This window comes from Camelus dromedarius, chromosome 12 (genome assembly GCF_036321535.1).
Source record: "Camelus dromedarius isolate mCamDro1 chromosome 12, mCamDro1.pat, whole genome shotgun sequence".
Taxonomy (NCBI): Eukaryota; Metazoa; Chordata; class Mammalia; order Artiodactyla; family Camelidae; genus Camelus; species Camelus dromedarius.
In genome coordinates, this window is record NC_087447.1 from 16719976 (window position 1) to 16733332 (window position 13357).

Below are 13357 nucleotides of genomic sequence, written 5' to 3' on the forward strand. Positions count from 1 at the left end.
GTATCTGGTCAACTTTCCGAACCATCTGAATCTTTTTAGAGTCGTCGGTTCTTTTCCTGGGCCAGCTGTGGGGAGGGAGAAGAGAGGCGGGGGGGGGGGGGGGGTGGTGAAAAGAGAGAGAGCGAGAGAGAGCGAGAGAGAGAGAGAGAGAGAGAGAGAGAGTGAGAGAGAGAGAGAGAGAGAGAGAGAGAGAGAGAGAGAGAGAGAGAGAGAGTGAGAGAGGGAGAGCGAGAACGAGCAGGCCGACGCGGAGCGCACAGCCACTCCGCCTCCTCGCCTCTTCAACCTCCCGGCCAAGGCGCGCGGTGGCGTCCTCGCGCTCTCGCTCGCGCCCCCGCCCGTCGCCCGCGCAAGCCAGGCATGAATGCTGAGACTTGCATCTCTTACTGCGAGTCGCCGGCTGCTGCCATGGACGCCTACTACAGCCCGGTGTCGCAGAGCCGGGAGGGCTCGTCGCCTTTTAGGGCATACCCCGGCGGCGATAAGTTCAGCGCAACTTTTCTGTCGGCCGCCGCCAAAGGGCAGGGATTCGGAGACGCCAAGAACCGGGCCCGCTACGGCGCGGGACAACAGGACCTGGCGGCACCCCTGGAGAGTGGCGCCGGGGCGCGGGGCTCCTTTAACAAGTTCCAGCCCCAGCCCCAGCCCCAGCCGCCGGCCCCGCAGCCTCCGCAGCCCCAGCCCCCGCCACAGCCCCAGCCGCCCGCGCAGCAACCGCATCTCTACTTGCAACGAGGCGCCTGCAAAACGCCCCCGGACGGCAGCCTCAAACTCCAGGAAGGCGGCGGCGGCCACAACGCGGCCTTGCAGGTCCCCTGCTACGGTGAGTGCACGTGCGGATCCCTCGGGGCTAGGGACCCCCGAAACCCGTTCGGCCTGCGGGAGAGAGGAGTCTGGGCTAGGGAGGCTCGGGGCCGAGCAGTGTGTGACTTTCGGTCGGAAAATGGGGATCGACTGTTCCGAGGGGACCAGGGGATCCGTCCTGTCCCCTGCAAATATCCTCTGCGAAGGGCGCGGAGCGTTCCGCTATTAAACTCAACCTGGAATCAGTTTCTCCCCCTCTTCGCCGTTTCCCCAAACCTCTTGCTTGCGCTGCCCGCGGGGCCGTCTTTGAAGGGTATGCTTCGCACGGGCTCTAGGAGTGCGGCGGCGAGAAAGTCGCGGCGCAGCGCTCGGGCGCCTAGATCCGGGGCTGCCGAGGCCTCGCTCCTCGCCGGCTACGGCGCTCCTTGGGCAGCACCGCAGATGGGAGCATCGCAGGTGCGGAGCCCGGCCGCGAGCCTGGAGCGCTGTCGGCGGCGGAGCGCGCCGGGGATGCGGCGAAACAGGGGAACCAGAGCGTGCGAGTCCACAGACGCCTGGGGCCGCGGAAGACCCGAGTCGGGGTGGTTTTTCACAGAGTTCCCGAGCGTTTCTCCTTTGGCGATCCTGAGAGGCGGCCGGCCTCTGAACAATGATTTAGGACCCACCCGCAGAGAAACAGGAAGACACAGAGTCCCAGGAGGGGCAGTGCTGGGCAAGAGGGAAGGTTCTGGGTCCTGATTTGGGCCCACAGGGAACCCGAGGCCTAAATGACCTCCAGGCCCCCTTGAACGCGGTGCAGGACGCAGGCCTGGGACCCCAGAGCACGGCGACTATGGAGGAGGAGAGAGCCTCTCAAGGGCAGCCTGAGGCCAGAGTAGCTCTGGAGCCTAGGCCTCCTCTCCGCAGAATCGGGACTGGTGAGCCACAAGCTGGCAGGGCGAGAAACAGAGGAGGAAGGGAAAAATCTTCTCTGGGCTTGGAGCCCTGGGTACACACTCTCCCCCTGGGGCCTTAACCTTCAGACAGAGCCCTGGAAATGAGCTGGTTCTGGCAGGACGACAGCTTCGGCTGCATCCAGGCCGGATGGAGAGACATCAGAGCTGGAGACCGAGGTGGGACATGGTGGAGGCCTTAGTGGCTGAAATAACCTTAGGAAGACAGCCCATGGCAAACGCTTTCTGACACTCAGACTGGAACCAGCTTTCCCACAGGCTCAGAACTAGTCCAATAAGTGGTTGTTGACATGCACAAATATTCACACAATCATACACTTGTCTACACTTGCACTCTACACACATACATACAAAACCTCTTTTCTCAGGAGCCAGCGTGCTCACACAGAGTACACCCAGTCATGTGGCCTCGCACATAGCCACACACTCTCAAACCCGCAGGACAGACTGAGCAGATTTAGGAAGATCCAGTGGCCTCCCGCACTTCCTCCACCTTTCTTCCCCACCTTCCTGTTGGAATGAGATCAGGCACTCACAGCTCCACACAGGTGCCCTTTCTGGAGACGGGCTCTCAGCCCTGTCCATATGCACCGGCTTGCCGGCCCCAGGGCTCAGACTCCCAACTTCTGACCTCACCCAGGCCCCTCCTTGTCCCTATCATTTGGGAATGTTAGGTGTGTGAGCAAGTCACAGACTGAGAGATCCTGGAGGCTGATTGTCCAAAGCCAGGGGACTCGCATGTTTTCTCTCCCACTGCACTGGTCTTCCGTGTTTTGAAGAAATTCACCCGTGAAGCTTCTGAGGAGGCAGAGACATTAGACAAGGAGAGATCCCGAGTCATTTCCAACCTCTCCTTTGGAAGATGTCTTCAGGTCCAGAGGGAAAAGGAAAAGGGTTAGACCCCTTTGATCACCCTCTCTGAGCCCTGCTGGGCCCCCACTGCCAGCCTGCATAATGCATTCTCTATAGGCAGTATCCACTGGGGCAACCTACTGTGTGATCTGAGAGTGAGAAACTCCTCTAAAGCCCCGTTTCCTCATCTGCATCCCGCGGGAGGTAACTGTGAGGCCTCAGTGGGTAGTAAAAGTCCCCCACCACCACCCAGAGAGCACGGGACTCTAGCCTGCCCGCTCCGGGTTTCTCCCCTTGGCCTGGTGCTGTTGGGAACTCATAAGCACCCAATTCTGAGGACAGGGCAGCCCCCCCACCTCCGCCCTGCTCTGGACAAAGCCAAAAGCTGCAGGTTGGGACAACAGGCAGCCTGGAAACACCAACAGAACCCCACTCCCCTGCTGCCCAAGATGGAGGCACTGCTCAGGGCTTATCCTTTTCTTTCTCTCAGCAGCTGCTGTTTCCCTGGCCAGAAGGAGATTTCTAGCTCTTGTAGAAAAGAGATTAGGCACATAAGGTCTAAAATGAGGAAACCAAGGCCCCAAGAGGTGCAGCTCTGCCCTCTACAGAGGTGGCTGGGAGCAGGGTCTCTGGAGCTGGCTTTCTAGGCAGTCAGCAAGCAGGGAAACTGAGGCACACATTGACGTGTTCTCTCCCACATTCGTGAGTGTGTACTCAAGAGGAAGAAAGTGGGTCCGAGGAAAAAGCCTCGGATGTCCCCAGGAGCTTGGGGGAAGGCACAGGCAGACATGGCTCTGCCAATAGCCTAACTCTGGCTGATCTCGGCCCCTACCCAAGGTAGCTTCGACCTCCCAACCTCCCTCCCAGCACTGTTGATCCGGTGGCTGGAAACCAGTGTCTCCATCTGTGTAACTACACCCAGCCCGAGGCGAGGCTCGGAGGCCTTCTCTGAACCTCAGCCCAGGGAGCCAATCCTCAAGTCCAAGAGGTGCAAGTCCTTTTCGAGGGAGGTGCGTGGCTGGGAGCTGGGCCCGGATCACAGCGAGAGAGAGCGCGGGGGCAGGACAGCCGCCTCGAGTCTCCGCCGACGGGGTCTTCTGGGAAGTGCCGAAAGAGGAGGTGAGAAATCTTCCCAGGCTACAGATGACCCTAACCCAAAGTGGGCCTCCGTTTCCCCATCAATCCTAAAAGAGAGGCAAAAAAGTGTAACTCCGAGCCCCTCCGGGTGCAGAGACATTCCCATTTTTACGGAAGAGCCCTATCATGCCCTTCCCTGTTGCAGTCCTGGGCCTGCCAGTCTCCGGGTCCACAATTTGGCCTTCCAAAGACCCTGCCTGAGCTGGCCGGTCCGTGGACTCATGACCCCAGGAGACACGCCAGGTTGGAGACTCAACGTTTCTCAGCGGCACGAAGAGCCTCCTGGGCGCGGGAGTGAGGACCCCGGCGCCTCGCTTCCAAACCCCAGCGGACTCCCCAAGCTGCCGCCCGCACGGCGCGCGCCAGGCCTCGACTCTGCGCCCCGACACTTCGGAGAGCAGCCCTGCTACCTCCTCTTTCGCTTTCGATTCGGTGCACGCAGGTTTTCGTTGTTGCTGGCCGATTGCTACCTTCCTTCGCAGCCACCCGCCCGAAGGCAGCGCTTTCAGCGCAGAGGTCTGGGGAGGCAAGGGGCCAGTCCAGAGACCCCCGGGACGGGGACGCCGCCGAGGGGCTGGTCTTTATGTGTCGAATTAGACGCACTGTTTGAATGCTAGAGGTTTTTGTTTCCCCGCACACCACAAAATGTGTAAAATCCACCCGGGTCATATTCGAATTTAGTCAAAGAAGCAGTGTTTTTAGTAAGAGAGATACCCCTCAAAAAGACAGTGAGAAACCGAGGCATGGGCATTAATAGTAAGAGCCCCTGGGTGATCCTAGGATGATCGAGAGAAAACTCAAGACTTAGATCTGTGACGTCGCCGACCCCCAGTCAGTTTGGGAGAGGAGAAGGGAAGGCAGATTCTTTTAAATTTTTACTTTGTTAGTTTCTATGGCCGCCAACCTGCTCCAACAGTCCAGCCTAAACACACACACTCTTAAATAGAAAAACAGGTCTGGATTAAAGGTCTAGTATTATTTTAGATGAATCGATTTGCACAAAGTTTTCTTTATTATACTTCATACACAGTGAAGTACGCAGTTAAGTGGAAAGTTTGAAGGATTTTCATGTGTGTGTTCACTGTAACTGCCACCTGGGTGAAGACACAGACCATTTTCGTGCTGTATATGTAAACGAAAACTTGGAGGAGGGGGGTTGTTTTTTAAGTTGTTTTAAGACAATTTCAAAAGAGACTTCGGAGGAGCCAGAGAACTCGGTCCCCCGCCCCCCTACCCCACCCCGTTCCTGCTGGTGGTGTTTCCCGAGGAGGTTGACCTTGTAATTCGGGCATTTGCGCGTCCCGACTCTAGCGAGGTTAACTACGGGCTGCACCAGGAACCTTGCTGCCTCCGCGGTTCTCTCTTGAAGTCGCAGAAGCCCTGAGTTTTGCAGGGCTTCTGAGTTTTGCACCCTGCAAAAGACAGGCCGCCATAGGAAAACAAGTTTAAAATACGATGCAAAAAAATTCGCAAAGGTCCGTGAGGACTTCCGTTTCAGAGAGCAGTTGGGCACACTTTTCCGGGGACATACCTTCTTACCTTGGCCATAGCCCCTTCCTCTCTTAGGGCAGTTCTGCACGTAGCTATGTTTTGTGGCAAACTGAAAAAAGAAATGGAAATAGAGCGGCCTTTGCAGCTATGGGGGCTGAGGGGAGGTTGGAGTCCCGGCTTTTGGTATTCAGACTTGTCCGCTGACCCCAGCACCAGGGTGGCCGAAGCAGCATGCGGAGAAAGAAGGGGGAAACTGCTTCAAGCCCCCCACGGATCTTCAGGCTTGGGATGGGGAATCGGAGGTCCCACTTCAGCGACCGCACCTTTTGCTGCAAGGAAAGGGGAGTTAGGGGACAGCTCAAAAAGAATGCTTGGTGGGAGAGAGATCTCAGCACCGCAGCCTCAGCGTCCTCAGCTCCCAGGACCCCGGCTCAGGAAACCGAAGGACCTAGGCCCAGGCACTGCTTTGCGCGGGGTGGTGAGAGCGCGCCCTGCAACAGGGAGCCTGCCAGGCGCCACCTGGCCACGTGCTCCTGCAGCTAAGGGGTTCTCCAGGCGTCATTAAGATGACAAGGTGGGTCATCAGATTAGGAAACCAGGAGGCGGAGGACTCGGCTGCATAGCGATCTTACCCAGCGAATTCAGAGTGTAAGCCACCGCCGCACCGTCCACCCCTTGCTCCGGGGCGGTGGGCGCCACAGGCCAATAGCCGGTCCAAACTAGACAGTGAAAAGAGGCCCTTCTTTTGAAACAGGGTCTTTTTGGAGAAAGAGGAGGCACAAAGCGCTCTCCCCACTAGCAAGGCCTCCCAGCTGTCAGCTGGTGTGTCTCAGAGATCAGAGTTACTGGTGGCCCCCAGGGACCTTATGTCCAGAGACGCAGCCCTGCGCCTTCTCTCGCCTACAGATGTGCAAATGGGTGACACCCTCACCTTCATTCAAGTTGCTCCTTCCTCACCCAGTACAGGATTGTCGGGTAGCACGGGAGCAGCAAATGCCAGTGTTGCCTGGAAGCTAGTCTCCCTAAAGAGCTGGCTCAGTGGTGGGACAGAAGCCTCCAGTGTGTCTAGGGAGGTGTCTTGGGTGCTGGAGACGCTCCAGCCTGGTCCGACCGCCCACCCCTAGCACATTCTGTCGATTTAGCACAGACGCTCTTCTCTACCTCATCCCACCCCAGCAACACAAGGAAGAGAAGGAGCAATGGAAAGGGAGTTGAGGCTCGGTGGAGAGGAAGAGAGACCGCAAAGAGGAGTCTCAGAGCGTTCAAAGGCTGGGGAGTGGGGTGGTAATGCAGCGCAGTGAGCTGTTTCGGATTCTGGCTCCCGAGGCAGTTAGAAGGGTCACAGCGGCACATGAGGAGAGGAGGTTACTGGGAGACACTGGCGGGACTGAGGGGAGCTGAAAGAGGCGCCACCACCGGCCAAGTACCTGTCTTTCCCCAAGGACCATGCTTCGTGTACTTGGGACCCCCCGGTCGGGGCTGCTGGGTAGGGGCGTTGGAGAAAGAGAGAGCCAGTGTGCATTTCATCAGACTCTTAAAGTAGATTGTTTTAGAGAGGATTCTCCTTCCAAACTGGGAGACCGGAAGCCTGGGAGTCTGCCCCAAACACTTCACAGATGGACCGCCAGCGAGCAGTTCGCAGTTCGGGGCAAAGCAGCTGTTCCTCCACACGCTCCGAGGGCGGTGGCCGAGAAGATTGAGAGGCTGGGGAAGGGTTGGGCCAGGACGTTAAGGTCCAGCTTGGCACACGTGCTGGACTGGGCACACTGTCCAGGTGAGATGGCGGTGGGTCTCCACCATGATGTTATCTACTCCGGGCACTTAGGGAAGTCCCTCTCCCTCCCCTTCCGGGTCCAAATTTTAGTTCTATGCAATGTCGGAGTTTGGGCGATTTCCAAAGGCCCTCTAGGGGTTTCTGTGCCGGTACCAGTTTGGACCCCCTTCACCCTGTTTCCCTGCCCTCCTTACCTTTACATACATTTTTTTTTTTTTTGACCAGGAGAAATCGGGGTAGAATGTGCCAGAAAAGGCTTTCCTGGAAGGAAAGGGGTCCAGAGGGTTCCCTGGGGTTTGTGTTAAGGGACACAGTCGTGAAGTAGGCAGCAGTCCCAGGACAAGTGGGCAAGAGGTCCTGGAGGACCGCAGTTAAATGCACGTTCTAGATTCTGGGCTGGAGGAGAGAGCAACGGGAAGTCTTTGTGCTCACAAATGACTAGGCTTAAGCTGGGACTTAGGGGTTCCCCCCACCGCCTAGCTTCTGTCCCTGTCTTCACCCATCTTCCCTATCTCTGCATTTACTGAGCACCTACCATGTGCCCTACCTTTTCCTAGCGTCTGCTTGCTGTCCTATACCTTCTGTCATTCCCAGTGTATATGTTCTCAGGCATATGAAATGCTTACTGCCGGGAAGGATGAATGAAGAATTGGTGCCTTATTTGGAGTGTTGCTGGTGGCATGGTTAAGCGCACCTGTGACCATATCCCAGGACTTCAGTTGATACGAGCTGAGGTCTGGGGGTTTCTGTGAGTACGTGCCCAGCGTGATCGCCGGGTGGTGTGTGCACCGCCCATACTCATCGGTCTGCGTCCTGCTCTCCCAGTGTGTTTCAGGGGACCGTGCGTCCCAGTTTGTGTGCACTCCTTTGTGTGAGACGTGCGTTCCCCAGAGTTTGTGATAGTGCACCCAGTGTACACAAGCAGCGTGCGTGCAAGGGCGAGCACCTGTGCGTGATCCTGGACGCCGCTCAGGGACCACGCACGTTGTAGGGTCTGCCCCCAGAGCCTGTGCGTTATGGCCCGTGGGCTTCCTTGAAGCTGATTGCAGCTCTCCAGGGATGTTGAGGCACCAAGTGGCAGGCAGAGTACCCCTGTGGCCGGTTGGCGGGGAGAGGGTGGCTGAAGCCGCAAGAATCAGTGTCTTCCTGGGGCACTCAAAGAGTCCACACATCCCACCTACACAGCAGCGGGGCCTCCTCCTACCCCCAGCTTTTGAGTGTGTCCTCAGTCCTGTGTGGCTTTGCTGTGAAAGAGACCATCCTCAGCACCATCTTTATGCACATTGCAGGTCCCATTTAGCAGATGAGCAAACTGAGACCTAAAGAGAACTGGAGGCCCCACAGACAGGTTAGTGGGAAGGGGGAACCACTGCTTCAGTGAGGAGGAAGAAGAAGCCAGAGAATGCCTGCCCCCACTCACTCTGTCTCCCTTCACTGTAACACATCCAGTAAGTCACACACTCTCTGTGTATCAAACAGGGTAGATACTTGTAGTCTACCCCTCCATCAGAAATAAGGTGGACTCCATCATTAGCTCCTGGGGGGTTGCCAGGGCAACAGAGGAGCACTCAATGGGATTGCAGGAGCTCATCCAGAATGTGACCCAGCCAGGCAGGGACTCCTGCTTTCTGCCGGGATCCCTCGGCTCCGGATTTCTTTCCTAAGTACGTGGAAACCATGCAGACGTGAGCCTGAGGGGGTGAGCTGAGGCCACGTGACTGACTTTCTCCGAGAAGGCTGACCATCTGCCAGGCTTGGGACATCAGTTGGGTCCAGAAGCCCGGTACTCCCCCAACACATGATGGCTTATGGTGGCAGGGTGGGTGTCCCGCCCAGTGTTAGAAAAGTCTGCTGGCCCCATTGCCCTGTTTCACAGAGAAGGGGACTAAAATGCCTAATTCCACTTACTCACCAAACTTTGCCTGTCCCTGTGCCAGGCCTTGTGGAGGATTCTGCGAAGCCCTGGTTGCAGCTCCTGCCTTCAGGTCCAGAGAGGGAGACAGTCTCTTAACTTGGTTGGTTGCAGTTCATGGAGTGATGCTGGAAAGAGGAAGCCACAACTCAGGCTGGGCAGGGAAGGGTGACTGGGCTCACCCCCGGGTGTGTGGTGGCAGGAAAGGCTGTCCACAGGGTTTGGAACTCATTAGAAGCCCCCTCTCCCCACTGCCAGGTGGATGTAACCTCACCCAGCAAGGGGAGGGTTCAGAGAAGTCTGGGGAAGTTGCGAGTGGCCACAGACCAGCTGGATCTTCTCTGGGAGCTGAAAAGCCCACGGCTTCTTTTTGTCTTTCTCCTTTTCCTCCTCGGTTCCTTCTCTGGAGGTCAAGAAATCTGGATTCAAGTACTGGCTTTTCCATGGAAATAGCCATGTGCTTTGGGAACAGTCCTTACCTCTCTGGTTCCACTCAGTTTCTGCATTTGCAAAACAGAGTTGTTTGGGCCTGTCCCACCTATATGGTAAGGGGTGTGAGGATGCAGAGATGGGTATGCCTGCAGGTATATCCTGCAAGGTCAAGTTCTCCACCTGGGAGGACTTAGGGCCCTGTCCCTTCATGTCACCTTGGTGGGTGCTAAAGTATTTTGATGATGGTGGCAGTGGAGGCAGGGGAGGTGGGAAGCAGGGTCTGATCAGGTTTCAGAGTGGGAATGGCAACTTTGGAGCTTTCCTGGATTTGTGGGCCTCCCTGATGTCCAGGAGTCTCCCTGGCCCTGTCTGCAGCCCCACCACTCAGCTACATGTGTTCACATCTGGCTCACAGCGCAGCACTGAGCTGGGACAGCTCCACGGCCCTCACTTCAAGGAGGGAACCCACTGATGGGCAGAAAAGACAAGGATGCCCACAGTTCTACCGCACAGATCCCCTTTCAGGTTCTCGGTGTCCCATCTGTAAAACCCCTGAATGGGGCTCATTGATTTCTGAGGCCCTGGGGTTCTATGCTATGGCAGGCCTGGGATCAAGGCACCAAGAGAGGTGTATGGGTCCTCCAGGACCCTGCAGAGGACTCTGAGCCCCACCACTCTGCCCGATGTGTTGTACGAGAGAGGCAGAAGGTTGGTCCAGCCTGCCAAAGGGGAAGAATCTGGTGTGCCTTGCCTAGCTCCTTGCCTCAGTTTTCCCATCTGCAGGACAGGGTCAGTGATGAAGTGAGGCTGATGGGGTGTGAGACAAAAGGAAGTTAGAATTGTCAAGGCCAAACCTCTGCTGCTAACGACACCGTGTGACAGCTCACGCTCCCTGGGCACTCCTGCCTGTGCCAGTGTGCTTCCTGTGTGTGATTTCACTGAATGCTAATCACAGGTGAAAACAGACTCAGAAGATGAGTGAGTTGCCCAAGGTGGCCACGGGCTCTGAGAACCTAGAATACACCCGTCAGTAGGATGATCCCAGTTAGACGTGAGACCACCCTCATCCTATCCCAGATGATGTGGGACTGAAAGACTGGGCTTTACAAATTCGGCCCCCAAAGAGCTCTTCCCATCTTCCCATCTAGGGAGGCAGTGGAGGGGGGAGGTCAAGGGTGGGCCTGGTGCCTGGCAGGTCGGAATCTAGACCTGACCCCGTGACCTTGGGCACAGTTTCTCCCCTGTCCAAGTGTCCGGCTGCGCTGCGGTGAGAACACGGGGCCAGGCAGAATGTCGGGAGCTCATCACTGCCATGAGGGATGCCTCAGTGATTTCCCAGAGGCTCCAGGAACATGCCAGAACCTCTGCTCAGGGCAGGGTGGAGCTAGGACCACGTGTAGGACCAAACAATGGGGAAATACCTTCCTCCTAGGGAGAATGGGAGATCGCAGGAGGCTTTTGTCTGTTTCGTTTCAAACTGTTTTCCCAGAGTCTGGAGCCATGCTTGGTATACATGGCAGGTGCTCAGTGAATATTTGAGAAGGAAGGAGGGAGGGAGGGAGGGAGGGAGGAAGAAATCAGGATGTGAACATGCTAGGAACCCTAAAAATCTATCCTCTCTTCCTTCCTCCTTCTTTTGAAGCCAGGCCTGGGTGAGAACCTGACTTCTAGTTCTCTTGTATCCTGGTGGAAAATTATTTATTTTCTGGGGGGGATCCCTTGGATGTGAGAGCAGGAGGTCTTGGGTAGCCCTGTTCTGCACAAGCCTGGAGTCCTCTCAGACTCTGACAGCTGGAGAAGCAGCCTTTTCCCCCACTGTTCCCCCTTTGCTGTCACCTCAGAGGCCCTGGCTAGGGTCCAGAAGCTGCATCCCTCAGTCTGGCTCTAGTCAGATGTGCACCCCCCAACTCCTCTCCTCAGGTCTCCTTCCTTCCCTGTAGTGAGTTCTGGGTCCCTCCTGCCTGCAGGCCCACCCTCCCCTCCCCTGTTCTGGCTCCCTTGTTCTGCCTGCCCTCTGCCCAGCAGGACCACCTGAGGGCTACTGATGTACCTCCCTGGGTACCCCATCTACTCAGCCCCACCCACCCCGGGATTCTGAGATTCCACCCATCAAGGGATGCAGCACTCTGTTCTGGCCAGGATGCCATCCCAAGCTCACTGCCCAGACAAAAACATTTAGACCTGAGCCAGGGATGGAGTCAGCACTCAGAGGGTAGTGGCCACAATTCAGTGAGTTGGGCACTGGAGCAGGGCAGGTGGACAGAGAGATGGAGGAAACTCTGATGGGAGGGATTCCCCCTCCCTCTTTAGAGAGAGAATTGGGGGAAAAAATTTTGTGAGAAGTCCCCTGCCAAAGGCTTCTCCTCCCATCCAACAAATCCTGCAAGGTTATGCCCCTGCGTCATCAGGTGTGGAGTACTTGGCAGCGAATGAGTTGATTCCTGCCCACAGGGAGCTGAATGTGCAGACATGGAGTCCACAGGAAAAGTGCAAATGGACTGGGACTTAGTGGGTACGGGCATTTGAAGTGGGTTCGGAGGTTGAATAGGAGCTCACCAACTGAAAGAGCTGGGAACAGCACTCTAGACTCAGCAGATAGCACTTGGATCAGGAAAGTACAGGGAGTGTTTGAGAAAGAACAAGTGTGTGGCGTGCAGGGGGCATGATGGATGCGGGTAATAATGGGCCCGAGGAATGGCAGGGGCAAAGCCAAGAGGGCCATTCACTTTCTGGTGAGGGCTTGAGACTTCAGGGAAGCCCCTGCAGGCCTCTGAGAAGTACAGTAAGAGGCTAAGATCCCAAGTCGTATGCTCTTTGTGCAGTATGGCCTGCACTTAATATGACCTCTTTCAAAATTCAGAATCATTATTTTAATTAGGGATAATTTTTATTGTGGTAAAATATACACAATATGAAATTTACCATTTTAAGGATTTTAAGTGAACATTTCAGTGACATTAAGCATGTTCATAGTGTTGCGTAACCATCACCGCTAACTATTTCCTGAACTCTTCCTTCATCCCAAATGAGCCCATTAAGCAGTAACTCCCCATCTCCCTCTCCCTCCAGTCCATGGAAACTTGTTCTATTTTCTGTCTCTGAATTTTCCTCCTCCAGACACTTCGCAGAGGTTGAATTATACAATATTTGTCCTTTTGTTTCTGGCCATTTGTATATCCTATTGGCCATTTGTCTGTCTTCTTTGGAGAAATATCTATTTTAGTCATTTGCCTATTTTTGAATCGAGTTGTCTGTTTTGTTGTTGAGTTGTAGGAGTTCTTTATGTACGTATTATGTTAATCCCTTATGTGTTATATGATTCGCAAATATTTTCTCCATTTTGTGAGTTGTCTTTTCACTTTCTCTGTAGTATCTTTCTGATGCACAAAAGCTTTTAATTTTGATGAAATCTAATTTATTAATTTTTTGTTGTTGTTGCCAGTGCTTTCATTGTCATATCAAAGAAATTATCACTAACTCCAACACCAGGAAGAATTTCCCCTGTGTTTTCTTCTAAGAGTTTTGTAATTTTAGCTCTTAAGTTTAGGTCTTTGATCCATATTGAGTTAATTTTTATAGATGATGTAAGATATGGGTCCAACTTTATTCTTTTGCATGTGGATATCCAGTTTTCCCAGTATCATTTGTTGAAAAGACTGTCCTTTCCCCATTGAATGGTCATGGCACATTTGTCAAAAATCAATTGGCCGTATATTTGAGAGCTTGATTTCTAGGCTCTCTATTCTGTACCATTGGTCTGTCTCAGCATGACCTTCTGAGGTGAAGGTCCAAAATTCCAGAAAATGGGGAATCTCGTTAGGTCATCCTGTTCATCTCCTCGCTTCCGGGCCAGTGACTGACAAGCCAGAGATTCAGTCCTGGGACACATTAGTTTTCCAGGAACCAGAACTGCTGAGAAGGGGTGGAGGGCAGAGACAGTGGCAAGGGTACCAGAGGCATGACCTTGGCCTCTGACAAGGCCCCTGGCTGTTTGGGAGCCCC

At 55.0% G+C, this 13357-nt stretch overlaps 1 protein-coding gene across 1 annotated transcript in view; it reads left to right on the forward strand.

The window, feature by feature from the left end:
* The first annotated feature begins 360 nt into the window (after positions 1–360).
* The window catches only part of ALX4 (ALX homeobox 4), a 40487-nt gene continuing 27490 nt past the window's right edge, over positions 361–13357 (forward strand). Inside the window, exon 1 of the mRNA XM_011000612.3 lies at positions 361–823. Coding sequence (XP_010998914.1) covers positions 361–823 — 463 coding nt within the window. The remainder of the gene's footprint in view (positions 824–13357) is intronic.